Below are 27634 nucleotides of genomic sequence, written 5' to 3'. Positions count from 1 at the left end.
AGGTAGAACACCACCAATCTTTACCAATGCAGTAGCATATCCTCTAGAGCAGTGGTCCCCAACCTTTTTGGCACCAGGGAATGGTTTCATGGAAGACAATTTTTCCATGGACCGCGGGGGGATGGTTTCAGGATTTTTCCACAGACCAGGGGTGGTGGTGGTTATTTTTCCATGGACCGGGAGGGGGGATGGTTTTGGGTTGATTCAAGCACTGGAGCTAGGGCGGTAATGCAAGCAATGGGGAGCGGCTGTAAATACAGATGAAGCTTCGCTCACTTGCCCACTGCTCACCTCCTGCTGTGTGGCCCAGTTCCTAACAGGCCATGGGCTGGTACCAGTCCGCAGCCTGTGGGTTGGGGATTCCTGCTCTAGAGCAGCCTTTCTCAATCTTATGACCCTTGAGGAACCCTTGAAATATTTCTCAGGCCTCGGGGAACTCCTGCACATTGAGCCTCAAATATAGGCCAGAGGTTACAAAATTATTAAATTTGTTTTATGTGTAGGCCTGTATATATGCATTAACAGTGTTCTTAAACTAAAAATACAGAACGAAACTTGCCTCTTTAATGTGAAGGTGCCCAAATTTAAAATAAAATTTTAAATAAATAGTGATCCACAGAACCCTGGTTGAGAAACCCTGCTCTAGAGAGCCACTTTGGTGTAGTGGTTAAGGCATCAGACTAGAAACCAGGAGACTGTGAGTTCTAGTTCCGCCTTAGGCATGAAGTCAACTGGATGACCCTGGGCCAGTCACTCCCTCTCTGCCCTAGGAAGCAGGCAGTGGCAAACCACTTCTGAAAATCTTGCCAAGAAAACTGCAGGGACTTTTCTGTGGAGTCACCAAGAGTCAAAACTAAATTGAAGGTGTGCACACGGGCATACACACACATGACAAGACTTGCTTCTGCTTGGGCATTAGGCCACAGAACTAATTTCTTTACTCTGTTGCAGTTTCTTCCAATACATCTTCCTTTTGCATCAAGCCTTCCAAATTTCCTTTGCCATTTCAGAACAAAAAGGGAAAAAATTCCTTGCTTCAATGCAAAAGCAATGCTTTCCAAAATATGCTTTACACTTGTGTTTGATAATTGGAGGAATATTAATGCTCTTCTTTTTTTTTTCTTCTGAGTAGCAATATCCATTCCCATTCCTTATGTTCTGCCTTTATATATATGGAAATTACATGTGATCCTCTACTGTTCGTCCTTGCTAAGATGGTTGCTGAATCAGATGCTCATCAGCTCTTGCCAAACTGTCATATTCCCAGTCTACTGAGTTTCCCAGTCTACTGATAGCAGTGGCAGATATTTACACACCTGAAGGAAAATGATAATCCAGTACTGATTTTTGTTTTTGAGAAGAGATTCTGGTTTATAATAGGACTAGGAGAACAGCCTTATGCCCATTTTCTGTACTTTTAAAAAATTAAAATTGTACAAATCCATTCAAAACCTGACATACAGGTAGTCCTCAAGTTACGAATGCAATTGGGACTGGTATTGCCATCGCTAAGCGATGTGGTTGTAAAGTACGATGTCATGTAACCGCATGCTTAGCAACAGCAATCCAGGCAGTCCTGATTGTCATCGTAACCCAAGATACACAGGTCATTAAGCAGAAAGCAGAGGGAGTCCCAGGCAAGGAGTGCAGGGGTGTCATGGGGCTGTGGGAGGCCCAGCACAGGCTGTGCACAAGTTGGGGGAGGGACAAGCTCAGAAAGGCTGTGGAAAAAGGGCGCGGGTTGTGTGATCGCAGGGAGGCCAAGGAAAGAGGATGCAGGGTGCATGTGTGCATGCAAGCACAAGGAAGCCGAGAAAAGAGGGTGCAGGGTATGTGCAGGCATGTGTACGATTGCAGGGAGGCCAGGGAAGGAGGGCATGGGGTATGTACATGCATGTGTGCAATTGCAGGGAGGCTGTGGAAAGAGAGTGTGGGGGGCATATGTGTGTGAAAGTGCAGGGAGGCCAGAGAAAGAGGGCACAGGGTATGTGTGAATGAAGGGGGGAAGGAGGGTGTGGTGTGTGCGAGCAAAGAAAGGCAGGGGAAGACTTTCCCGAGCGACTTGTTACCTTCCTTGCAGGCTTCCCATTGACTTTGCTTGGGGGAAGCTGGCAGGGAAGGTTGCAAATGAAGATCTCGTGACCATGGGAAGCTGCAATTAGTCGTAAGTGTGAGCTGGTTGCGAGGCACCTGAATTTTGTTCATGTCACCATGTCCCTTAGTTTAGCACTGAAAAAAATACTGCATTTTGAACCTAGAAAAAAGACCATAGCACTCCAGAAGTTCTGATGTACCATTTCAGGCTAGCCATGGTTTGGCAGAACCCAGACCCAGAACATTCTGATTGTCCTGGATTTAGATGAAACAAATCCAGAAAGGCAAGTGGGGCAAAGTGGGTATCACTTCTTCTCTCCCATCATCAATCCCCAAATTGGTATATCCCACTGGCCTGCCCCACCAATCTTCCCTTCTCTTCCCTTCCCTTCCCCCCCATCAGCTACCACCATTGCCACTAATGGCCCAGAGTAGCGTACACCAAAATCTTGCCCATCTGCTCTGCAGCCTTCCCAGGGCTCACCATCCGTCCCTCTGCTCAGCCACTGCTGCTGATATCCTTCCCCACCTGTCACCCACTTCCTCTGTGGAAGAAACACATTGTGGTTCGTGTACAGAACAAAAGAGCCCCATTTTGTTCCATGCACGGAGTAAAATACCCAAATTGTGCATGTTCTGTATGTCCCTACTGTAAAGCATAATGTTAAATTTGTAGCTTTTTTGGCATGAGGAATGGCTGCTATGAAAACTTCCCCTGAGACTGGCTATCAATACCTCTTTACCTCCCCCTATTCTGCTTGCACATAGTAGCAGTCTGCTGGCAGCATTTGTAATGACCACCCACTTCTTGTAATACAAAGTGTCTTGTAGAAAACTTTCCAACCCAACCAAAGTCTCCAGCAATTTGTTTGACTTCTTATCTGTTACTACTTTCAGAGTCCTGGCTTATTTTGACAAAGCTGTTGAGGAGGTCTATCCGCTTGCAAGCACAGAGGGCTTTGGCCAGCTTCCCCACTGTTGCCCTTTTGCTGCCTTCCTTCATCATCCACCTCTGGAACATCTGGTAAACTTTTTCTTTGAGTCCATCCCGTTCATAGTCATGGTCAATTTCATCCAGCTCTGGGTCACTGAAACCCAGTTTACGAGCACAGTGTTTCCACTGTCTGGACAAGTTGTCTCTCACAAGGTTTAGGTGAACATCCGAAACTAGAGCAGTGCTCTCTGATGGTAGAAAAAAGAAAAACAAACTATTTATAGGTCTTTACAGAGAGATGTTCTTTGAGACAGTGGGTCCTACTGAAACTCCTTGATGGGTAAAACAATGATTGAGCAGGCCACTGAGGACTAGTTAGATGCCTGTTGCTAATGTTCAGTTTGGTGAGAAAATTTCTCTATATGTGCAGTAATAGAATTGCCTCCTATATCTCCACACAAAAAAGAACCCCAAGCCAGTCATGAATTCCCATCAAGTGGAGATGCCTTCTGAAACATACATCAGAATCTGTGTGAAGACCCTTCACGTGATGATTAAGTAAGATGGTTGGTAAGACGTGTAGCATGCAAACATGCTTTCATGGCTAGCTGGTGCGACCAAGGCTCCCTTCACATGCTTTGAAGCTGAAAAGAGTGTTTTCCAAACTTTTCTGGTGATAGAACAATTTTGGTATGGTTTACTAAATTTTGGGTTACCAGATCAGGGCTGCAAAATTCCAGATGACTGTAGATTATAGAAGGAAGGCAGAATCTTTTGTATCTTTTTACCATCATCTTGTGGTCATTGGGACTTTGCAGGCCAGACAGGGCAGCCCTACTAATTCTGAATCATGGCCTGCCTGCAAGGACTGCAGGATGGCTTACATGGTATTATCCCATTAACCATTCCAACAGGGCTACAAAGAAGGGTAGTGTAGAGTTTCATCTCCATGACTAATAGCATTTGAATCTAAGTTCCTCCATTCAAATCTACTCTAACACTTCCTCTGCTTCACTATATTAAAGCTGTATTTTGCTTACCTTGGAGTAAACTCAACTAATGGAAATACTTTTGAGTGGATCTTTATAGGACTTTAGTGCAACTTTCTCCAATTCATCTATTATAAATAACTGGACATGAAATCTTTGTAAACATGATCAGCAAAATTGAAATATCAATGGAGAGTGATTCTCTTAAGGAAGAAAAAGGTTTACTTTTCTACTTACCAAATAATTTCTGGTAATCTTCTGTACCATAATCAGGACTTGCTGGAGGATTGTTTCCTCGAATATCTTGACTTTTAATTTCTAAGTAGTTGTAGGAGCCTATTTGAATTCCAGTACTATTATATATGTTGTAGTGTGCAGGTTCTTCTGATTATCAGGAAATGTTAAAAAAAAACCAAGTGTAAAGTCACAGAGACAGAAACATAAGGGGGCAATAGGAATAAATAAATATCAAGCTGTATGTTAACAGATATTTGGAATTTAAAATAGTATTTTTGCATTATTATTTTAAGTGACAAAGGTGTAAGTTCTTCTCCTGAACTCTAAGGGCAGACTCTCTTTGTCTTTTAAGGGAGTTGATTAGCATTATCAGTATGCCAATGGTTTACCAACATGTGTTGAAATCATCACATATTTGAAGGCTTAATTTATAATTCTCATGTTTTCAAAGGGTGTATCAATGGCTCCACCTTCCACCTGAATAAGTATTTCAAAAAAGCCTTTGAGGCATCCATGCCCATCATGCTGTTCCCTTCCAGGGTAGGCAAAGTTATGCACAACAGAAAAGGAGTAAGAAATAGTAAGCCAAAGAAATTAAAAGCATGAGATTAAAAAAATATATATATAGCCAAATCTAATTTACACCAACACCATTCATTATACCTCTCTAGCCTTTCTATTCTATTTTAGCCTTGTTCCATCACGTCCATGCACTCCTTCATACACTGCCTTTTATTCTTGAAACTTCCCACATCTCTCTCTCTCAGGATCCCATTAATTCCATCCACCCCCTATTTTCTCAGTCTCCCCCTTCTTCTTGGCACTTTTGTTCTTCCTTCCTTCAGTTGTTTAGTGATGCAATTCTCATTCATTCTCTCCATATGGTAACCCTGTCTGTCAGTCGTTTTGCAGCCCAGACACGGTATGAACACTATTAAAAGAACACATCTGAAGAAAACATTTTACTTGTTTGTTTTACCTGTAGGTATTCTGCCCCTAGGATGTGCAAAGTTGTATTTTCTAAAAGGAACCGACTCCACAGGACCTAAATAATTATATAAATTGTTTCAGAATTATGCCATTATTGCAGTGCTTGACATCTATAACCTTTAAGGGTATAAAATACAGCTATTCTTATGATTAACCAAGTGAAAATCTGAGTGATGGTAATGGTACTCTGACCTTTAGTGGGATGGTAAAAAATGACTCTTCCCAATGGGGCAATCTAGGTTTCCAGTGGTATATATGCAAGATTGACTGTTACAGAGTCCCGTTTCCAGTTCTCTACTTGGCCAGAGAATCTTCTGTGATGCATTTGGTCTCTGCAGTGTTTTAGAATCAATTTCAAAAATATGCTTTGAAGCACACAAGAGTGCCAACACAGCATCCATCTGCCACACTTTAAAGCAGACACTTCGTTCACCCTCCCACATGCTCCAAAGCACCTTTTGGAGAACAAATCCAAAATTCTGTATAGCCCTATCATGCTTCAGAGTTGTAAAAATCCAGCATTTTGGCCATCTGTGGCAAGTAAGCTTTACTTCAATATGATTAAGGAAAAAATCTTTACCAAACATAGTTCATTTTTAAAAGAAAATATTAGTGCAATTTTTAAATCACTAAGATAGCCAAGCCTGGGCCAGACCACAGTACTTTTTCACTAGGAACCTGAATCTTGAACTTCAGTTCACTTGCATCTATTCAAATTTGGACTAACAGCTTCTATTCTTCATCAAGCCAATGATGCAACCATGTGTTTTGTATGTGTTGGACTACAATACTTATAATTTGCAGCAAGTATGGGTGGGCATTAGATTACACAAAGTTGTATTACAGTGCTGGACTAGGATTTGAGTCCAGATGCAAACTACTATACAAGCAAAGAATTTCACTCAGGCCAGTTACTATTACCATTTAAATTACTCTAACAACCTCAGAAATTAAGATGAAGATAAAGTGGCTAAAGCTGGCTAACGTTGTTAGGGTGGGTTGCAACTGGACTTTGGTTCTGCCACCCCCCCCCTCCACTAATGGATGCTGTTAAAATAGTGGGCATGACTGTGATGCAAACAGAAATAAGCAAATCTCCAAACTGCCACATTAGCTTACTTACCAGTTTCAGGGTTGAAGGTTTTGGAAAACTGATATGGCTTGGACTGACTGTTCACGCCAGATTCTGGAACTGGTGGTTTGCTGAAATTAAAGGGAGTGGTGGAGGATGCTCCATAGAGATCTTGTGCACTTAGCAGCCTTGTGCGATTTGTAGTTTCTGCCCCCAAAAAACCATTCGGATCTATTGCTCCTGTTGGTGTTGGGGGCCATGGATGATTTGAATGGGCCGTACTGATATTGTTGTGACTAACACTTGATTCAATATTTTGAGCTCTTGGGTAAATCTTTGGTGTTTGAGGTGCAGCTGGTGCTCTGGCAAATGGGTTGTAGGATACCTTCTTCTTCCTCTCTTCTTCCTGCATTTCAGCCCTATATGCAGCAGAATGATTTCCCGGCCTATCCATCCGGCTGCCATATAAATGGTAATTCAGTTCATCCTGTAATTTTCTTTGCAAGGTTGCTGGAGGCTCAGAGACATTTTCACAGCTTTCTACAGGTTCATTTTCTGGATATGGTGCAAACATGGCTTCATCTATGGTGTTAGCGGTGAGCCCTTGAGAACTGTGTAAAGAACCAGGTTGATCTGCAGGACAGATTAGAGATTTGATTTACTATCAAAGGTCTCATGGAAAAATTCCAGTTGCTTTGTGAGATATCTGACCCTATTGAATGCAAGATTAAGATTTCAACCCAATACACCAGCCTTCCTTAACCTGGTGCCCTTTAGAACATTGGGATTACAACTCCCAACATTCCCTGCCATCAAGCTATTTCCCACATCTTGGAATAAGTTCCAGTGAATGTAGTAAATCTTATTAGTAAACAGATAATCATCTCTTCGATATTGCCCCTGCTTCATAGTTCTTCTACCAGTTCAGTCAGCTTGGCTCAGGCAGAGATCTTCAGCATTGTCTGTTCTTTTGATGGTTTCTCACTCTAGTTTAACTTAACCTAGACCTCTAAATATTATATATCTGCTGTACCATGGAAGAACTCTACTCTTTGTTATAGAGTTTTTGTCATTAGGATAATTCACAGAAGTTTGGCAGTTAAAATGTTTACAATGCCTGCTCCCTTATGTGCCAGCTCATCAAGAAAGATCTGAAGATGGCCCTTTCCAGGGCACTGCTTCTGAAATCGACTGGTATGGGGCAAACTGCAAGAGGGCATTCTCAATTAAAATGTCCCAGTCTTCAAATTTCTTCCATTTTAAGTTGTCATTACAAACTTGGAATGTAACTCTTTCCAGGAATTTTGATACTGTGGCTTTTGATCTTTTGATCTGTATCTCTTGATACAGACAGACAAGATTGTCCTGTATCATGATTTTCAAGGTATCGATGGTTGTATGTTTGTTATTTTCAGAGTGTTTGTGAATTGTTTGGCTGGGCACTCAGTGCCCCACAGCCCTTTCCTTATATCTGTTAGCCTCACTGTTTTCCCAGGTGGACACCTTTAAGTGTGAGCACATTGGTTGAGGAACAGCTGTTCTTTGTAGGGTTTAACAAAATATTGTTTAAATATTTTTAAAAAGGGCTTGAAAATACAGTAGCAGCCAATGCGACTAGCAACTCATTCCCACCTTGCTCAGGCAGATGCATTTTGCTCCAGCTGAAGATTTGGGGAGGAGTGGGTAGGAAATGAGAAGCAGTCACAGTGGTGTTACATAGGAACCATGCCTAGGAACATTAGCAAACACAGAGATTCCTGCCAATCAGTCAGAGGCTCTGAATAACAGTAGCCAGTAATGAGGCATAAGAATAATGATTGAAAAAGCTCTAGGTGGCTCTGCAGTGAAACTGCAGCTGCGTAGTGCAGGGTCCCTATCCCATTCTAGTCAGAAATAGTAGGGGTACTGGATTCTGCACTAAAACTGCTTTCCCCATGTGTATATTGTTATTGTGTAATACATATTAAGTTCTGAATAGGTATACTCCGAATATGATAAACTCTAAATTTGTGGTTTCAGTGGTTATGAATCTGCTAGAGATTTTGCACCTGTGAGTGTCCATGCTATCATAAAAAATGGGAATGATCAAAAGATGAGTCAGTAAGCAACCAAAATGAGTTAGTCACACCAGCCTGTGCATGCATTTTATCTTCTACTGAACTTGTTCTTTAAGAGTATGCCATGACAGAAGTGTGCTATGTAAAATAAAAGGAGGGGCTTTACTGGAGGGGATGTGTGATAGCATCTTCTAATTAGTGACTATTTTATAATCTTGTAGGTGCAAAACTGTTCATTTTCCTAGGCATTTAAAGTTGCATCTTGAGTCTCTAATATAGTTTTTAGTTGTAATGCCATGGCTGTTATTATCAGGCATCGCTGCCCCTGGAATGTGTTGGACCAACAATAATGTAAACAGGGTATAAATAAAGTTAAATACCTGATCGAGCTCTGCTGGGATGTCCTGACACAGCATCTATTTGGAGAGACTCCATCCGTTTTATAACTTCAGTTGGTTCAGGATATATTTCCTATTATACAGAACAAGAATAACAAAAAAAGATGAGATTGTAGGAAGAACGTAGCTTTTATAGGTATATACCTTAGGGTGCCTTCCAAAGGTAATCCGTATGGATTGTACAGCTACATGTTTGGTAACTTACTTTTAATTTTCTCACATGGTCTTCCACATACTCTTCAAAGTTTTGTTCATAATATGGTTTGTAAATCAAATTGATTTCTACAATAAAAGAATTAGTAAAATGATTGAAATAAAGATCAGTAACACTGACAGTAGGAATGAGAGATACGATTATGTTTATTTAAGTTTGCATCATTTTTATGGTTAGAATTAAGTTGCTTTAGACTAGCATTGTTCCTTGAGTTCTGTAAAACAAAGGTTCTGGCATACTAGTTTTTCCCTAAAATTATTTTAGTCCTAATAGTTACACAGGTATGCTAAATAATAGCCTGGCCTCTGTGATCCATAGAGTTATGTTTAATATGAAGATTTAGCCACACACACCTTATGTATTTGTAGATCATTTAAATCAAAATGTCTTGATACAGTTATTGAGGGGTGGGTGGATCCATGTGGGGAAACCCTTCAATTCTCCCTAAAAATAGGCTAAGTAGTAATGGAATGAGAAAAACAGAGTCACTGTATGTATCTTGTTATGTAGATTCTTATTTTTTGGGCTTTTAGCAGAAATAATCAGTGTATGTAGAATCCTCATTATGTCACTAGGCTGCATTAGATTTACTCAAGGTAGAGTTGTTCCTATATGTCGTTTTCAAGCTTTATGTTATATACTCAAAAGGTGGATGTAACACTGTGGTGGAGAAACTACTTAGATACAAACATGATTTATGAGTTATGATATGGTGCATGAAAACCAGCTCTCACAGATTTTAGAAACCAGGAAATCTATACAATTCCTTTCTACTAAGTTTTTAGAAGGTATGTAAAGTCTTTTTCAGTCCTAGTTCAGAAAGTCTTTGATCTCTTGATATTTGTATTGTGTTTGCTTTAATAAGTATAGTATATATTTATATTTTACTGTATTTCGAGTTGTGTGGCATGAATCACAATGCTGTATAGAAATAAAGTATGGAGGAGTTCCATGTGCCATCTTGCCTTGTTTCATTCTGTTGCATATAGAAATCAATTCCAACTTTTCCATCTGTCCAGCTGTCCATCCCCTTTTGGTCTGTTATAAATGGTTAACAGAAGTATCTTGTATTACCTGCAAAGGCTGGCCGATCATTTGGCTGTTGTTGCCAAGACTGTTCCATTAAAGTAACAATCTCATCTGGACAACTGTTTTCCACCTCTTTGATAGGTGGCCTGTTCCCTGCTGAGATGCAGATACACAGATGTGTAGCACTGACAGCGTCTGGATGAGGAAGGGAGAGAATTGGGCATCATTAAAATGATGCTGACTACATGCAGTGCAATATTTTAGCCAGTAGAGATACTTGATTGTAAACCCTTACTCTCATAAGGTTCTTTGTCAGCAAAAATGGCCCATAAGATGATGCCAAAGCTGTAAACGTCTGATTTTTCCACAGGCATTGTATTGATGTCCTGCAAACGCTCTGGGGCCATGTAGGAAAGGGTGCCAGCATCACTCTTGGATTGCTGCCTGATTTTCCTCTGTCGGCTGGTCTCCTCTTTAGACAGCCTGCCCCAGTTTTTGGAACAAGCTACATCAAGGTCTATCTACAAGACAGATGACAGAAGAGTTTTGGTGAGAAGAGGAGAAAGCAGAGTTGTCTGCAGGGGGTAGGGTCGGGGTGGGGCAAATGCTGAAAGAAGCATTGTGTCATAGTGACGTCTGATCTGCCCCTTTTGTGTTTGTGTCATGATGTTGCACATACAGAAGGGCCAGAGGTTTTGTCACAATGAGCGACATTGTTTCCATCACTTTGACAAAAGCTTCTTATCCTCTGGATGTCTCTGAATGTGGCCTGGCTGAAAGCAAACAATACTCGGGCAGGTGGCATGCTTAATTTATTAAGTGTTTCCAATATATTTTTGGTATGTCATCAAATATGGCAGATTTCTCCGATCAGCAAAGCAAAGGCAGTATTCTGATGTAAACAAATTATAAAGGCTTGCAATACCATACGAATGTGGCTTAGCCTGACTTCCAGAGGAGGCATGGTGAACTGAAGATGTCTCTGCAAAAGTGGAGCTGATGACTGTGGCAAAGACCAAAAAACTGGTCTGTAGACCAGTTCTTTGGAACCTCTCCAGATAAGGAGAGGATAGGAGATCACCCACATGTGTTCCAGACAGCTACTCCTCACAAGGAGACTGCAGGACAGCAGTCTTCCATGGGTTTAAGCACCAGGAGACGACAGGATTAGCCATCTTGCTCACAACTGCAGTTGAGCCTTTTAAAGAACACTAAGTTTGCAAGCCTTACTTTCTAATCATTTTCATAGATTGCCTATTAACCATCTTAAAGCTATTAGAGACCTTCAGAACAACAAGTTTGAAAAGTCACCAGGTGAGATTAGCTTCAACTCTGAACAAAAGAAAAATTAATTACTATCTTAAGAACTTAAATAATTTGAAATAAACAGCAAAAAGCTAAATAAGATTTTGATCTAAGAAAGTTACAAATGGATTAAAGGTCCAGTTAACTTTAAAATAAATAGCTTCTTGTGGGAACCAGAGTTATTTCAGCTATCTTGGCTCATAACAAATATAAGTGACTCTTTGATTTTAAAAACTGGACATTAGAGGGGAGTAAAGATTCTAAGTAGAAGAAAAAAAAATACAAGCCAGCTTATGGTGTTGGTTAATTGGGACTTACAAAATGACACAAATCATAACATTGGAAATATTAAAGGAGATCTTTGAATAATGGAGCCAGAAATTAGTAGCTACAATATCAACTGCATTAGTAATGATGCAGTCTGATTCTATGGATAGATTATGTCCATATGGCAGGATGGGTTATGCCCATATTGCAAGCACCTGGGATTGCTTTCCTCCCTTTGTTACTCCTACATAAGGACGGCGGGGCTGCTATTATAAAGCCCTGTGTTTGGAACAGCTGGATGTGTGTGTGGAGGAGAGAAGGAGGTAAGAGGCAGCGAGGGAAAAAGGAGTAAAAGCAGTAAATTTTACAGAAATGGAAGAGAGAAAGAACAGGAGATTCTGTCCTCTGAAAGGAATATTGTGTTCAGGAGCAGAATTGTAGTAAAAGTGTTAGTGTGTAGTAGCTATTGCAGTAGAGTTTAGTAGTTATAGTAACAGGGTATTAAAGAAACAGTCATAGTTTAGTGATATACTGTATTAGGAATAAGCACTGCTTAGAGTAGTTGTAGTAATAGAAATACAGGTCAGGAGATAGGAAGTCATATAATGTATTAGTTGGTCACTTAGATAGGCAGAGCACTTTTATACTACAAATAGTTGGTTACAAGTAAAGTACCCCCCAATATAAAAGAGGAGAACCAAAGTTCTCATGTGTAGTGTCTTATTGGGGACTGTCTTGGGTGAGTCTGAATAAACAATCCCTTGGGTATCAAACGAACCTGTGACAGTCCAAAACATGTCAATGAGAGAATGACAGACTGAGCGAATTTTGTCTGACAAGACAGAGGAAGTACCGAAAAATCTTGTAAATGATGTTTGTAACCTTACAGTGGGTGAAGAGTTACTAAATTTGTCTATACTTGTTATTATGAAGGTTGGAAGTCATTTCTTTATATATTTTCTTTTTCTTTATCATATTTTTTCTTTTTTCTTGCATTTTTTATTCTTACTATTCTTTTTTCTTTATTTGTTTAGTTTGTATTAGTTTTTAGTACTGTAATCAAAATCCTTAATAAAAAATTATAATAAAAAAAGGAATGTGGCTTAGCTTGTGGTACAAGGAAAGAAAAGCAAAATATCCAGGAAGATTGGCCACTGTGCATTGCCATTTTCATTAATGTCTATGGAATGCTAGCATCATGATGAACTATTTAAGTCCTACGAGTGAATAAGGCTTCTCTCCCATAAATGATCCAGCTCTTCAGACTTCTGTGTTGCATTGAGCACCCTACTGGTTCTTGTTACCTCTTCTCTCCTATTGAGTTCTTCCTGTGTTGCTGTGTAATGGCCAGAAGTGTGTCTTTGGATTTAGATGGGCACTGGTGTAATTTTGTTGACCTGCTTCTTAGCCTTATGATTGGACAGGAAGTCACTGGCTTCTTCCTTTCTGAACAAGACAGTCATAAGCCAGGAATTGTTTTTGTCTTTTGATTCATGCCTTTTTTTTTTCAATAAAACAGAACTACAATGACATACAACCTAATAGCATCCAGAGTGATCCCCACCCTCTTTCAGCTAATCTTGTGTTTTTTAAGTTTTTAATAATTGTTTTTATATATTTTTTAGCCTTGTTGTATGCCACCCAGAGTCACTTGTTTGTGAGATGGGCAACCATTTAATTTTGACAAATAAAATAAATAGACCCCAAAGACTGTGTTGCTAAAAATCCCCCATCCTCTGGTGCTATCTTAGTCTTGTCCAATGTGATCCCCACTCCTGAAACTCTTAAAAACTAGTATCCCCAGGCCGCCAAAAATGCTGCTGACCTGACTACAGGAAGAGGCTGATCTGGCAGAATGCAAATCCAGATTAACAGTACAGCTGAGAAGCTATGATGGTGCCTTTTGTGACCAGCACTTCATTTTCTTAGTCTCATTCTAGAAACCCTATGAAATACTCCAAAAAGTTCCAAAATTTTGAGGAAGTATGCAGGTAAGCACTACTACTGTTGCTTCTTCCCTCTTCCATCCCAGTTCCTTTTCCTTTAAAGTCATACCTCTTAAATCAGAGGTGGCATGTGATTTTCAGCTCCCCTTTTGGTTGCCTTGGAATCACCATAGATCATCACTGCTGAAAACTGGCAAGAAACTCATGAAAAATGTGGTGCAAATCCTAAAATAGGTATGCTACAGTTCACCTGTAAAGAAAATTGGCCCTCATTTCATCCCTAACTGTATGTGACACCACCCATTCTATGACCCTCAGACTCCTTCACCCTAACCTGGAGTGAGTTTTCTGTGTGAAGAAAGCCCTTTGCATACCTCATGGTGTCTTTTCCCTTGCCCACCTCAAAAAACTTGAAATGATAATGCAGGAAGACTTAAGGGAAAGAGTAAACAATGAGGGACGGTGAGGAAAGAGAACGGAGTTCCTGTTACTGCATAATCCATCTAGTGAAAGTTAAACCTTCCCACCCCCCGTTATAACCTAACAGACAAGCATACGTTTAACAAATACTTGTGGTTCTGATTTTACTGGAAGACTGAAGATGTGTGTGTGTTCATGCTACCTTGATGTGAAAATCTTCATCCACAAGAATATTTTCTGGTTTTAGATCCTTGTGCACTAAACCCTGCTCTGTTACATAGAGCATTCCTTCAATGATCTCCTGAATGAAGCGTCCTTTCACAGGCAAAGGAATGGAGGTCTGTAAAAAACAAAACAAAATAGACCTCCAGCAAAATATTGGTTAAACTGAGTCTAGATACGTATAAAACTGAATTTACCAGTTCAGATACCAGGTCATTAAAAGAAATCCTGAGTTACTCAGACCCATTAATACAGGATATTGATTAGGCATGATGGGTATTCTAATCCAACACATTTGGAGGGCATTCACTTGGGGGAAGGTTTTCAAATCGTGTGTATAAAGGAATTTGGATGGATGACTTCTAGCATCCCTCCAGCTATGACTGCTTCCTAGGCAAGCAAAAGATACACATCTGGACTTAGCCAGTTTATGAGAAACACATCATTAGCAGAAAACAACACATAACCCACCATTATGAAGACAATGGATGGCAAAGTCTGGATGGCAAAGGAAGTCAGGCAGTTGACAAGGTTCAAGCAATTGATAAGGGTCCCTATACTGGGAAGACTCACTATCACATAGGAGTTTGAATGATTTCCAAACGGAGTTCTGGGAGGTTTCATCTGCATGGTTTAGCATCAATATTCTTCCTCCCATTTCACCTTTCAAATGTTTAATATCTGGGAAGTAAAAATAGGTAACGAAACATACATTGCACAAGCTCAGCTCAGCTTGTGCAATTATGACTTCGGTACTAGGGGCTTCCTACTTCTTCCTCCCATGCACAGCCAGCAGCTCAGGACCTGTATTTCCAATTGTCTTAACTCCTTATGTTGCAGTTTCCCCATCGTTCAGCAATCCCATATACTAGCCCTTTAAGCGCACTCCAATCCACTGTTTGGAAATCGAAATCAAAACCATCTCCATGGCAACACAAAAACATCACTAGCAAACCTAAGATTTGAATAGCATCCCCTAGTTTTTAGGTGCTTTCTCCAAAATGACCAGTGGATTATTCTGCAAGTTATCAATCTCTCTACTCACTGCTTGTAGAACAGACATAAGGTCTCCTCTGCGTGCGTATTCAATAACAAGGGAGTAGTTTCCATCTTCCAGGATGACACCCAGCAGTTTCACCACACGATCATGATTTAGTTTGTGCATCATCATACCTTCCTCTAGAAGGGAAGAGTTACATCTGGAAAATAAATGCTATAGCATTACCATTGTGTGGCATTATCAGAAGGAGAGAATTGGAGAGCTAATATTCTAAAATCTATACTCAAGTGGTGATCTTCAGATTTTAAGCCTGGAATAGGCAACCTGGTATCTTCCAGATATATTGGGTTTCTTCTCCAGCCAGCACAATCAGTAGCAAGACTTCAAGAGCATTATAATCCAGAATATCTGGAGGGCACCAGGTTGCCTACCCCTGCTTTAGTTCTATTCATCTGAACTTGCTGAAATGATAGATTAAATTGTTGCATGATGACAACAGGCACAGCTAAAGACACACCATAATCCCCAGTGCCACTATATCTGTTGCACTACAACTCTCACAAACCCTAATCAACTGTGATGCTTGAGATGTGGTTGAACACATCTGAAGAGCATCACACTGCAGAAAACTGGCATAATGAAACTGCAAATACCGCAAGTGGATGAATGAAAAGTCTTGCATATGAGTGGCAATTCCTATTATTACCAGCGGTGTATCCTATTGTTTTCATAGCATCAGGAATACTAAAGGACCCAGGGTTCATTCTTGTTGGCTCTTCGATTATTTCTCACATTCCAGTAAGTATCTGGGTCTGGGGAAGAGCTGCATTTTAATCTCCACAATGCATTGGTAAAGGGCGTTATGGGAAATTGAAATGCCTCCTACCATTGGCATCACACAAAACAAGAAAGGACCCCTTGAAGTATGTGGGGCATACCACAGGCAGATACCTGAAGGGACCCTCAACGGTGCCTGTTGCAGAGCCAGGAGTAATGAACCACTTGCAGCAAAAATTAGCTGAAGGGTTGAAAGATCAAGAACACACACAGCAACTACCTTCCTCTGTGGTTCTGAGCTCAGTGAGACTTAAATTGTTTAATGTACTGTCAGCTGCAGGAGAACAAGACAAGAGCTATTGCCCTTGTGCCCTGCTTGCACAGTTTTCTCAAGGCAAATCTGGTTGATCACTGGGAGAAGCCAAATGTTGGATAAGATGGAGCAATGATCTGACCTAGCAGGGTTCCTTTTGATACACCACTGGGGAAGTCTTGCTTTAGTAATAATCTCTGGGTTTAAAAAATAGAGGAGGAATAAATTCAGCCCAAGGGCTGGCTCATCTGGTTGGAAATTAACCAGGATGCCAATGGCCAACAATTCTGTCCTGCCCTCTCCTGTCGGTGAAGAACATTTCTCTAACTTACTCTGTGCGTTGAGGCCCAGTGTACACAGTTTTTAACGCTACAAGCCCATGAATTTTGTGGTAGCATAATGAGACCATTCCAAATCCACCAGCATTCAGCTGTTTTTTTTGCAAAAAGTCCTCTGACTTCATCTGGATGTCAGCCAAGGCCATGATTGTGGTTCACAGAGCCCTTTAATTCACAGAGAAAATCCAGCGCCTGCAATGTTAAGGCAAAAGAGAAGGTGTTTTATGGTCCATCCCTCCATTCCCACTCTAGATTCTGGCCAAAGCAGGTACTTCTGTAACCTTATAAAAAGTTCTGAAGATGACTTCACCTGCCACACACCCATGCATATTCAGAAGTAAATGCCCAAGTGTTCAACGATCTGTACTTACAAACGCAACCCCAAAATAAGTTTCAATTTCCCTCACCCTGTTTAAATCAGAGGTAGGTACCTTGGCATTCTCCAGATGTTTTGGACCTCAATCTAACCTTGGTGATACTAGAGTTGATGGGAGTTATAGCTCAAAATACACAAAAAGCAATCAGCAGCCTACTCACTGGTTTAAAGGATTTGGCCTACCTTGTACCTGAGGGCAATAGGTAGCCAACTTTTTCAGCCTAGCAACTGGGTTACCTACTCTCCATGTTACCCAGGGACAGGATTCTGCATGGATGATACATAATATTATAATGAATTTACATACCAGTGTTCAATAAGTCTTTCTAGAACAACTCACATAAACAGAAACAAAATCAGGAAAAGAGTGAAACATTTTTTTTTAAAAAACCCACCACCAGCATAAAATACATTATTAGAAAAAGGCCTGAGAAAATAAGATGGTGGCAAAAACACATAAGCAAGCTGCCGCAACTGAAAAACTCTTCTGCAAAGGCTCAACTGCAGCTGCTGAAGAATATTAGCTGCAGAGCACTCTTGCATTTGTGGCATCTCAAAGGCATCTCCTTGGCCACTGGAGCATTGAATAATAGACTAGATGGACTTTTGACCTTTTTTAGGAAATTACCTTATTAATTAGATCATAGTTTCTTCTACTACCATAAGGATTACTGACTAGAGTTTAGGCAGAATTTTTTTCAGTCTTATCAGAAGATGCCAAGGATTGAATCTTGGACCTTTCCCTTGTGTAGAAAGCTTGTGGTCTATCAGCGACATCTCTTTCCCTAGAAACCTTTGGCACCCTCTAATAGAGATCTACATGCTTCAGAAAAGTTTCAGAAGAGATGGTTCAGAATGCACAGAAGCATAAGCATAGCATGTCTTCAGTTTTTTAAACTTCAAAAGATTAGGCTCCAGACATAATTCAAGAAGGGGTTTATTCAGAGAATATGGGAAAACACCCTAAAATCTAAGGTGGCCATTTTAACATCAACTTTGGTTATACAATTAAGCGAAGCACATATGAATTGTAAACAAGGCATTCAAAAAACTGGGTGTTTTAATAAGCATGGCCTGGAAGTCAGCACCAGCATTTTAAACTGATAATGCTCCTGAAGACTCAACCAATGCAGGGATTGACAAAAAGAAGAGATGGGTGTGTATCACGACGGATGAAAACCCACACAAACTGCACTAGTCTAGGCATGAACCTAGTAGGCAGAGGGTAGAATCAGGAACACCTGCCAACAGAGTGTTACAGAAATCCAGGCAGGACACAGCTAAGGCATGGCTAATGGTTTAACTGTTTCTGGAGTAAGATATGAACAAATTCTCCAGTATTTAGAAGGAGGGAAGAAGCCTGGAACATATCAATTTTGCCCAAAAAGTATCTTCCAAAATTAGCAGGTTTAAGAGAAGAACTTTCAGCAGAAGCTTATGGCAAAGGTAGAGGTAAGAGAGACTTGAATTTAGCAAAAGGAAGTCTAAATATAAATTAAATTAAATTAGGAAAATAGCATTGCTTGACTTGTTCCAGGATTGATGTATGTATGTACTGTATGTATGAATATTAATAGCTTTATGAAAGGAATCCCTATTACTGACTGATGGAATATTTCTGTATTTCCTTTCTAGTTTATGGCCATAAATATGAATCTTTGGTAGCTCCATAATTATCAGTGGTCATGAATTCCTTTTAAATGCAAACTTTTCAGAAGCTGGAACCAAAGATCTAGTGGGCTCAAGTAGCAAAATCCAAGTCAGTTGTCAATGTCTCAGGAGTACCTTGGTATCTCACAATCACATGGGAACCACAATGAAGAGGCAAGGAAGACAGCAACATCAAGTACCATCAAAAGATAAGATAGGTCCTGAAGAGCCAGCTCAATGGGAAGAACAAGATCCATGCCATCAACACATACATCCTGCAAGTCATCAGATACCCTGCTGGTATAGTGAGCTGGCCAAAGGAGGACACAGAGGCTGCTGATGTGAAGACCCAGAAGCTCCTCACAATGTATGGAGGGTTCCACCCCAAATCCAACACCCAGAAACTACACCAGCTGGAAAGAGTATATCCAGGAGTACATCAGTAAGATGGCACCCAAAGATGAACTGCTGAGAGAATGCCTGAGGCAGCAGCAGACGTGGGAGGAATATCAAGAAGAGAAAGTGCCATGGCAAGACAAGACCCTGCATGGGATATACAATTGACAGATAGCTGAGGTGGCTGACATTGGGAACTCCTACCAGTGGCTGGAAAGGGCTGAACTAAAAGACAGCACTGAGGCACTGATCATAGCAGCACAAGAACAGGCACTACCCACCGGATCTATAGAAGCAGGGTTCTACTACACTAGACAGGACCCAAGATGTAGACTGTGCAGAGAGGCCTCAGAGACACTCCAACACATAGTGGCAGGGTGTAAGATCCAGGCAGGAACAGCATACACTGAACAGCACAACCAAGTAGCTGGCATTGTGTATAGGAACATCTGTACAGTGTACAGTGCTAGACCCTCCCAAGTCCAGATGGGAGATTCCACAGAAGATTGTGGAGAATGACAGGGCTAAGAGCCTGTAGGACTTCCAGATCCAGACAGAAAGGCAGGTACTGGCCAATCAACCAGACATCGTGGTAGTAGACAAGGACAGAAGACAGCGTTGGTGATAGATGTAGCAGTGCCAAGTGACAGCAACATCAGGAAGAAGGAGTATGAGAAGCTGGAGAAGTACCAGGGCCTGAAAGAGGAACTAGAGAGGATGTGGAAAATGAAGGCCAAAGTGGTCCCAGTGGTGGTAGGACCACACAGGGCTGTGACTCCTAAGCTGGGAGAGTGGGTCGAACAGATCCCAGGAACAACATCAGAGCTCTCTGTCCAGAAGAGTGCAGAGCTAGGAAGAGCTAAGATACTGCACAGAACCCTCAAACTCCCAAGCCACTGGTAGAGGACCTGAGGCTGAGGAAGACACATACCACCCATAGGGGTGAGAAGGGATTTTTTTTTTTTAATGTATGTATGTATGTATGTATGTATGTATGTATGTATGTATGTATGTATATTAATGACTTTATGAAAGGAATCCCTATTACTGACTGATGTAATATTTCTATATTTCTGTTCTAGTTTATAAATATGAACCTTTGATAGGTCCAGAATCATCAATGGGCATGAATTCCTTTTAAATGCAAACTTTTCAGAAGCTGGAACCAAAGATATAATGGGCTTAAGTAGCAAAATCCAAGTCAGTTGTCAGTGTCTCAGGAGATAACATCAGATGAGGTCAATTGAGAGGAAAGAAAGGCAAAGCTGTATATGAGAATGAGTAATACACACAGAATGGTCAATCTAGTCAGGGCTTTTTGTTGAAATAAGAGAAGAAAGGGGCATACCCCGGAGAGAAAAATTTATAATGAAATGGCCTGATTGAGTGTCTTTAAATAAATTGCTACATATGGTTGCAAAATCCTAATCCAAATTAACTCAGGGGTGCTACCTTGTGAATATGTATGTGCATGGAATGGGGAATCTCTACAGCTTTTAGCAACTTCCTTATCAAGACTGGACAAAGTAACAGAGATATTAAAATCCCCAAGCAATGGTATCTGAATAATTGGCTCCACCAGAGACCAAAGCCACAAGGACAATTCTTTGACAAATTGACTATTAAAATCAGGTGATCAATATTTGATTAAAAGGAAAATGGAAATTTCATCTCAAATGTTAGGCATTCAAGAGAAATATTGGTAACTTCTGAAGGCAAATATCAAAATTTGCAAGCCTGGTTCAATAGTAAGGCCAAGCTGCCATCCAGTCCTGAAAGTCTAGGAACCTGTGCTAGTTGGAATTCATCTTGAAAAAGAGCTACACAGACACAGTATCATCAGTGCGTATCAGTTACAGCAGCAAATTAAATAGATTGCTCATTTAAATAATCAGATAAAAACAGATTCTAGTAATTGAGCAGGCATCCCATAACAAAGAGTGAAAAAGAACTTTAACAGATAAATCAGAACAAATTTAAATTAATATTAAAGTATTTCACTGAACAGTGGATGATTGCATCCAACTTTCTAAAATTACCAATCAGACAATAACCCACCAGGTTGGGGACAGGAAAAAACAGGATTTCAAGTTATTTCCAACAAGCACTTTGATAAGCGTATGGCAAAGGCAACAAAACCACCCTCACTTTAACAATATAAAGCTCAATAAAACCACAAGACTTAAGTTCATACACTTCATTGGTTAAGAAAGTAACCAATGCAAGTATAATACAAATACTGAGCCAGGAAGCAGACAAAGCAGCTTTAAAGAGTTGCATAAAGACACAACTGCCTTAATAAGCCAACTCCTTAAAGCTCACACAGAGGGGTGGGGATTCATTCAGCAGATCCAAAAATATCCTCCAACATGCTCTACCTCCAGCACTAGTTCTGGAATAAGAGGCCTTCAAAGAAAATGTGGTGCACCGCTGGCATAGCAACATTCTGCCTGATCTGAAATGGCCTCAGCCAGTCATCAGCAGCATTGGTCTAGGGCAGTGTTTTTCAAACTTGGCAACTTTAAGATGTGTGGGCTGGCTGGGGAATTCGGGGAGTTGAAGTCCACACATCTTAAAGTTGCCAAATTTGAAAAACAGTGCCCTAGGGCATTGTTTCTCAACCTCAGCAATTAAGATGTACGGACTCCAACTCAAGGGATTCCCCAGGCAGCATATCTCCTGTACATCTTGAAGGCATTGTTCAAAGCATTCTTGGTTTCAGATCCATTCAGTTTCTCTAGTCAAACAAATATCCCATCCAGGAATAAAGAGGAGATGCTGACAGAACTCTCTTTAGACATTACACTGAAAGTTGAAAACAGCTGTCCAACCACTCCAAAAAGAGATTTTGAATTAAAGTTCACAGAATCTATGAGCTTTTCAGTGAAGAAGTACTGAAGGTCCTACCTTGTTTTTCAACATGAAAGTGACTTTTCAGTGAAAGTGGATTTTCAGCACCCATTATAACCAAGACAAGTACCCAAATAGGCTGAATGTAATGTATTGCTAGCACTAAGACTTTCTCTTAAGCAAAGGATCGTTACCTTGTTGTGGTGCTGGAGCTTGAGCACCTCAATGATGCCATGAGCTAAACCGTGAAGGGCCACCCAAGACAGGAAGGTCATGACAGAGAGGTCAGACTAAATGTGATCCCTGGGGAAGGTAATGGCAACCCACCCCAGTATTCTTGCCGTGAAAACTAAATGGATCAGTACAACCAGAGATATGTCGGTATACCATCGGAAGATGAGACCCCCAGGTCGGAAGATGGTCAAAATGCTACTGGGGAGGAACAGAGGATGAGTTCAACTAGCCCCAGACGTGATGACGCAGCTAGCTCAAAGCTGAAAGGATGGCTAGCGGCCGACGGTGCTGGTGGTGAACGGCGAATCCGATGTTCTAAGGATCAACACACCATTGGAACCTGGAATGTAAGATCTATGAGCCAGGGCAAATTGGATGTGGTTATTGGTGAGATGTCAAGATTAAAGATAGACATTTTGGGTGTCAGTGAACTGACATGGACTGGAATGGGCCACTTCACATCAGATGACCACCAGATCTACTACTGTGGACAAGAGGACCACAGAAGAAATAGAGTAGCCTTCACAATTAATAGTAAAGTGGCTAAAGCAGTGCCTGGATACAATCCAAAAAATGATAGAATGATCTCAATTCGAATTCAGGGCAAGCCATCTAACATCACAGTGATCCAAATATATGCCCCAACCACAGATGCTGAAGAAGCTGAAGTAGAGCAGTTCTATGAGGATCTGCAGCACCTACTGGACAACACGCCTAAAAGAGATGTTATTTTCATCACGGGAGACTGGAATGCTAAGGTGGGCAGTCAAATGACTCCTGGAATTACAGGTAAGCATGGCCTGGGAGAACAAAACGAAGCAAGACATAGGCTGATAGAATTCTGCCAAGAAAACTCACTCTGCATAACAAACACTCTCTTCCAACAACCTAAGAGATGGCTTTATACGTGGACTTCACCAGATGGACAACACCGAAATCAGATTGACTACATCCTTTGCAGCCAAAGGTGGCGGACATCTATACAGTTGGTAAAAACAAGACCTGGAGCTGACTGTAGTTCAGATCACGAACTTCTTATTGCACAATTTAGGATCAGACTAAAGAGATTAGGGAAGACCCACAGATCAGCTAGATATGAGCTCACTAATATTCCTAAGGAATATGCAGTGGAGGTGAAGAATAGATTTAAGGGACTGGACTTAGTAGATACGGTCCCGGAAGAACTATAGACAGAAGTTCGCAACATCGTTCAGGAGGCGGCAACAAAATACATCCCAAAGAAAGAGAAAACCAAGAAGGCAAAATGGCTGTCTGCTGAGACACTAGAAGTAGCCCAAGAAAGAAGGAAAGCAAAAGGCAACAGTGATAGGGGGAGATATGCCCAATTAAATGCAAAATTCCAGAGGTTAGCCAGAAGAGATAAGGAATTATTTTTAAACAAACAATGCGTGGAAGTGGAAGAAGACAATAGAATAGGAAGGACAAGAGACCTCTTCCAGAAAATTAGAAACATTGGAGGTAAATTCCAGGCAAAAATGGGTATGATCAAAAACAAAGATGGCAAGGACCTAACAGAAGAAGAAGAGATCAAGAAAAGGTGGCAAGAATATACGGAAGACCTGTACAGGAAGGATAACAATATTGGGGATAGCTTTGACAGTGTGGTCAGTGAGTTAGAGCCAGACATCCTGAAGAGTGAGGTTGATTGGGCCTTAAGAAGCATTGCTAATAACAAGGCAGCAGGAGATGACGGCATCCCAGCTGAACTGTTTAAAATCTTGCAAGATGATGCTGTCAAGGTGATGCATTCCATATGCCAGCAAATTGGGAAAACACAAGAATGGCCATCAGACTGGAAAAAATCAACTTATATCCCCATACCAAAAAAAGGAAACACTAAAGAATGTTCAAACTATCAAACAGTGGCACTCATTTCACATGCCAGTAAGGTAATGCTCAAGATCCTGCAAGGTAGACTTCAGCAATTCATGGAGCGAGAATTGCCAGATGTACAAGCTGGGATTAGAAAAGGCAGAGGAACTAGGGACCAAATTGCCAATATCCGCTGGATAATGGAAAAAGCCAGGGAGTTTCAGAAAAACATCTATTTCTGTTTTATTGACTATTCCAAAGCCTTTGACTGTGTGGACCATAACAAATTGTGGCAAGTTCTTAGTGGTATGGGGATACCAAGTCATCTTGTATGCCTCTTGAAGAATCTGTATAATGACCAAGTAGCAACAGTAAGAACAGACCACGGAACAACGGACTGGTTTAAGATTGGGAAAGGAGTACGGCAGGGCTGTATCCTCTCACCCTACCTATTCAACTTGTACGCAGAACACATCATGCGACATGCTGGGCTTGAGGAATCCAAGGCTGGAGTTAAAATCTCTGGAAGAAACATTAACAAGATATGCAGATGATACCACTTTGATGGCTGAAAGCGAAGAGGAACTGAGGAGCCTTATGATGAAAGTGAAAGAAGGAAGTGCAAAAGCTGGCTTGCAGCTAAACCTCAAAAAAACCAAGATTATGGCAACCAGCTTGATTGATAACTGGCAAATAGAGGGAGAAAATGTAGAAGCAGTGAAAGACTTTGTATTTCTAGGTGCAAAGATTACTGCAGATGCTGACTGCAGTCAGGAAATCAGAAGACGCTTAATCCTTGGGAGAAGAGCAATGACCAATCTCGATAAAATAGTTAAGAGCAGAGACATCACACTGACAACAAAGGTCCACATAGTTAAAGCAATGGTGTTCCGCGTAGTAACATATGGCTGCGAGAGCTGGACCATAAGGAAGGCTGAGAGAAGGAAGATAGATGCTTTGGAACTGTGGTGTTGGAGGAAAATTCTGAGAGTGCCTTGGACTGCAAGAAGATCAAACCAGTCCATCCTCCAGGAAATCAAGCCAGACTGCTCACTTGAGGGAATGATATTAAAGGCAAAACTGAAATACTTTGGCCACATCATGAGAAGACAGGACACCCTGGAGAAGATGCTGATGCTAGGGAGAGTGGAGGGCAAAAGGAAGAGGGGCCGACCAAGGGCAAGGTGGATGGATGATATTCTAGAGGTGACGGACTCGTCCCTGGGGGAGCTGGGGGTGTTGACGACCAACAGGAAGCTCTGGCGAGGGCTGGTCCATGAAGTCACGAAGAGTTGGAAGCGACTAAACGAAGAAACACACAAGACTTTCTATCATAATACTCACTCCAGACAATAATGAAACATATCATATGCGAGAGCATCCTTCCCATTAAGATAACTGATGTATTGATATGTAAAGAAAAGTAAAGAATATGATTAAAACTGAATTAAAATTTCTCTTATCTCTCCCTCCCCCATTTTTAAAGAATGTTTTCACCAAGTTTTCTGATTTGCTTGCTAAGAAATTATAACTAATGATTTCGAGCTGTGTTAATTGTAACCCAAATAACTGTATAGTAGCCTCTTAAAAGGTAGCATAAACCAGTATTTCTTAAACTTCCCAGTCCCCAAAACACCAAATGCCAATATTTTTTAATAAAAAGCCCATTGTTTCTTTAAAAATGGGGGAGGGAGAGATAAGAGAAATTTTAATTCAGTTTTAATCATATTCTTTACTTTTCTTTACATATCAATACATCAGTTATCTTAATGGGAAGGATGCTCTCACATATGATGATATATTTCATTATTGTCTGGAGTGAGTATTACGATAGAAAGTCTTAGCGCTAGCAATACATTACATTCAGCCTATTTGGGTATTAAAAAATCAGATTCATTTTATATGTAAACCCCTTTGGAGCTCTTGAGTAAAAAAGATAGAGTAGATGTTGGGCATTAAACCAAGACCTCCAGATTTTCTTTTTTCTTTTTTAAAGCCATTCCTGGAGGAAAGAATTGATAGAAATCAAATAAATAAATAATGCTGAATTAACTAGATTCCATTACCAATAAATACCTGTGTGAAAGGTGAAAGGTCCCCTGTGCAAACACTGAGTCATGTCTGACCCTTTGGGGGGATGCCACTTTTGCGACGTTTTCTTGGCAGACTATAGCGGGGTGGTTTGCCATTGCCTTCCCCAGTCATCACCTTCCCCAGCAAGCTGGGTATTCATTTTACCGACCTCAGAAGGATGGAAAACTGAGTGGACCTGAGCCGGCTACCCAAGAATCCGGCTTCCGCTGGGATCGAACTCAGGTCGTGGGGAGAGTTTTGGTTGCAATACTGCCGACTACTAGACTGTGCCACCCGAGGCTCTTAACAAATATGTGTACCCTGGCCATACTGGCTGGAGGTGATGGAACTTCAATTTAACATATGCCAGGTTGGAGCATGTCGTTTCTAGCCTGAGAAATAGTTGTTAAACATACTTTATGTATTTTTATCCTGTCTTAAGAACTTTCAGAGGACTCCTCCTAGAACTGCCTACCCAAAGACACTGTGCTACAGTTATAAAATTTCTTAATAGATTCTGTCTGAAAAGGAAAACTGTTTCAGACGTGATGGGAAAACACAGATTTGGTTAACAATGGGGGCCACTATCATATACATCCCTCCTAAAATTCTAGGCATAAGGAAGGGGGATTGCTTAATACAAGCCTTTCCTGGAAGCACCTGATTTCTAATAATTTTGACTGCAGCTAAACAAACAAACAAACAAACCCCTGGGGGCACTAAGTTGCTTATGCGTTCTGCCAGCCTTTGGTAGCTTATTTTGATTCTCAAATCTGCAAAATCAGTTCAGTTCAGTTCCGTCCTACATCAGCGTTTCTCAACCACTTTTAGAGGTGTGGACTTCAACTCCCAGAATTCCCCAGCTAGCCGTCCCGTTGAAGTCCACGCCTCTTAAAAGCTGCTGAGGTTGAAAAGTACTGATCTAGACTGCAAACAGGAAGGAGGTATACCCTTCCCAGCTAAAGCGCGGACCTCACCAGCAGGCGGAAGGGCTTGTCCAAGGCTCCAGCTGTTCACCTACTTTCGGTTTCTGAAACCGCCCGCTCGCCCGCCGCCTCCCCCACCATTTCCCCCCACCTTCTGGATCATTGCAGAAGGAAATCAACCGCGAGTGGTTAACATCCCAACGGCTCTCTCCAGCCCCTTTAAGAGCCAGCGACCACACCTAATCGCCTTTTTTCTTCATCGGATGCCGGAAAAAGCAGAAGGAAATGCAGGGCGAACTTCAGAAGCACGATTTCTTCGGGTTAAAAAGAAACGTGGGAAAACCGACCCGATTCCCTTTTACCTATTCTTCTCCAGAGAGGGATCCGCCCGTTTGCGCGCTCCTGAAGTATGTGTGTGGGGGGTCCCTTCTTCCTAAATGCACCACGGTTCGGAACGCGCCCGCTTCCAAGTTTCTTCCTCCTTCGTGAACTTTTTCTGGGCGGAGTTAGACGGTGACAAAAGAGCACGCAAGCTCCCTTCAGCCTGCAAAACGCGCATCTTCCTCAGAGGGGCTGGTTTGGGAACGTGAAGCCTCGTAGGTGCCAAGTACAGGCTTCGGAAGCCAGAGGTTCTGATCTAGAACGTTGTCAGCCTTGTTAAGCTGAATGGGAAGATCCTCTCAATTGCTCAGCA

General features: G+C 41.3%; 1 protein-coding gene across 1 annotated transcript; it reads right to left on the bottom strand.

Annotated features, from left to right (window-relative positions):
• Positions 1-1396: 1396 nt before the first annotated feature.
• On the bottom strand, positions 1397-27402 carry RIPK1 (receptor interacting serine/threonine kinase 1). The gene is made up of 12 exons (XM_063298825.1): positions 27303-27402; positions 16597-16794; positions 15220-15373; positions 14152-14292; positions 10310-10535; positions 10060-10209; positions 8977-9053; positions 8754-8844; positions 6368-6949; positions 5234-5299; positions 4255-4401; positions 1397-3276 (listed from the first exon to the last, which is right to left on the bottom strand). Exons 2-12 carry the CDS (start codon positions 16746-16748, stop codon positions 2972-2974), a joined length of 2091 nt encoding a protein of 696 aa, XP_063154895.1. The 5' UTR covers positions 16749-16794; positions 27303-27402; the 3' UTR covers positions 1397-2971.
• Between the last annotated feature and the right edge of the window lie 232 nt (positions 27403-27634).

Source organism: Candoia aspera, chromosome 3 (assembly GCF_035149785.1).
Source record: "Candoia aspera isolate rCanAsp1 chromosome 3, rCanAsp1.hap2, whole genome shotgun sequence".
NCBI lineage: Eukaryota > Metazoa > Chordata > Lepidosauria > Squamata > Boidae > Candoia > Candoia aspera.
This window is presented reverse-complemented; position numbering and strand designations above follow the sequence as displayed.

Coding starts and splice junctions, on each gene's coding strand:
- RIPK1 (XM_063298825.1), bottom strand. CDS start 16,748: ATGGCCTTGGCTGACATCCAGATGAAGTCAGAGGACTTTTTGCAAAAA. Junction 14,293..15,219: donor TTATGTCTGTTCTACAAGCA/GTGAGTAGAGAG, acceptor TGTTTTTTACAG/ACCTCCATTCCTTTGCCTGT. Junction 8,845..8,976: donor ACCATGTGAGAAAATTAAAA/GTAAGTTACCAA, acceptor TCTGTATAATAG/GAAATATATCCTGAACCAAC.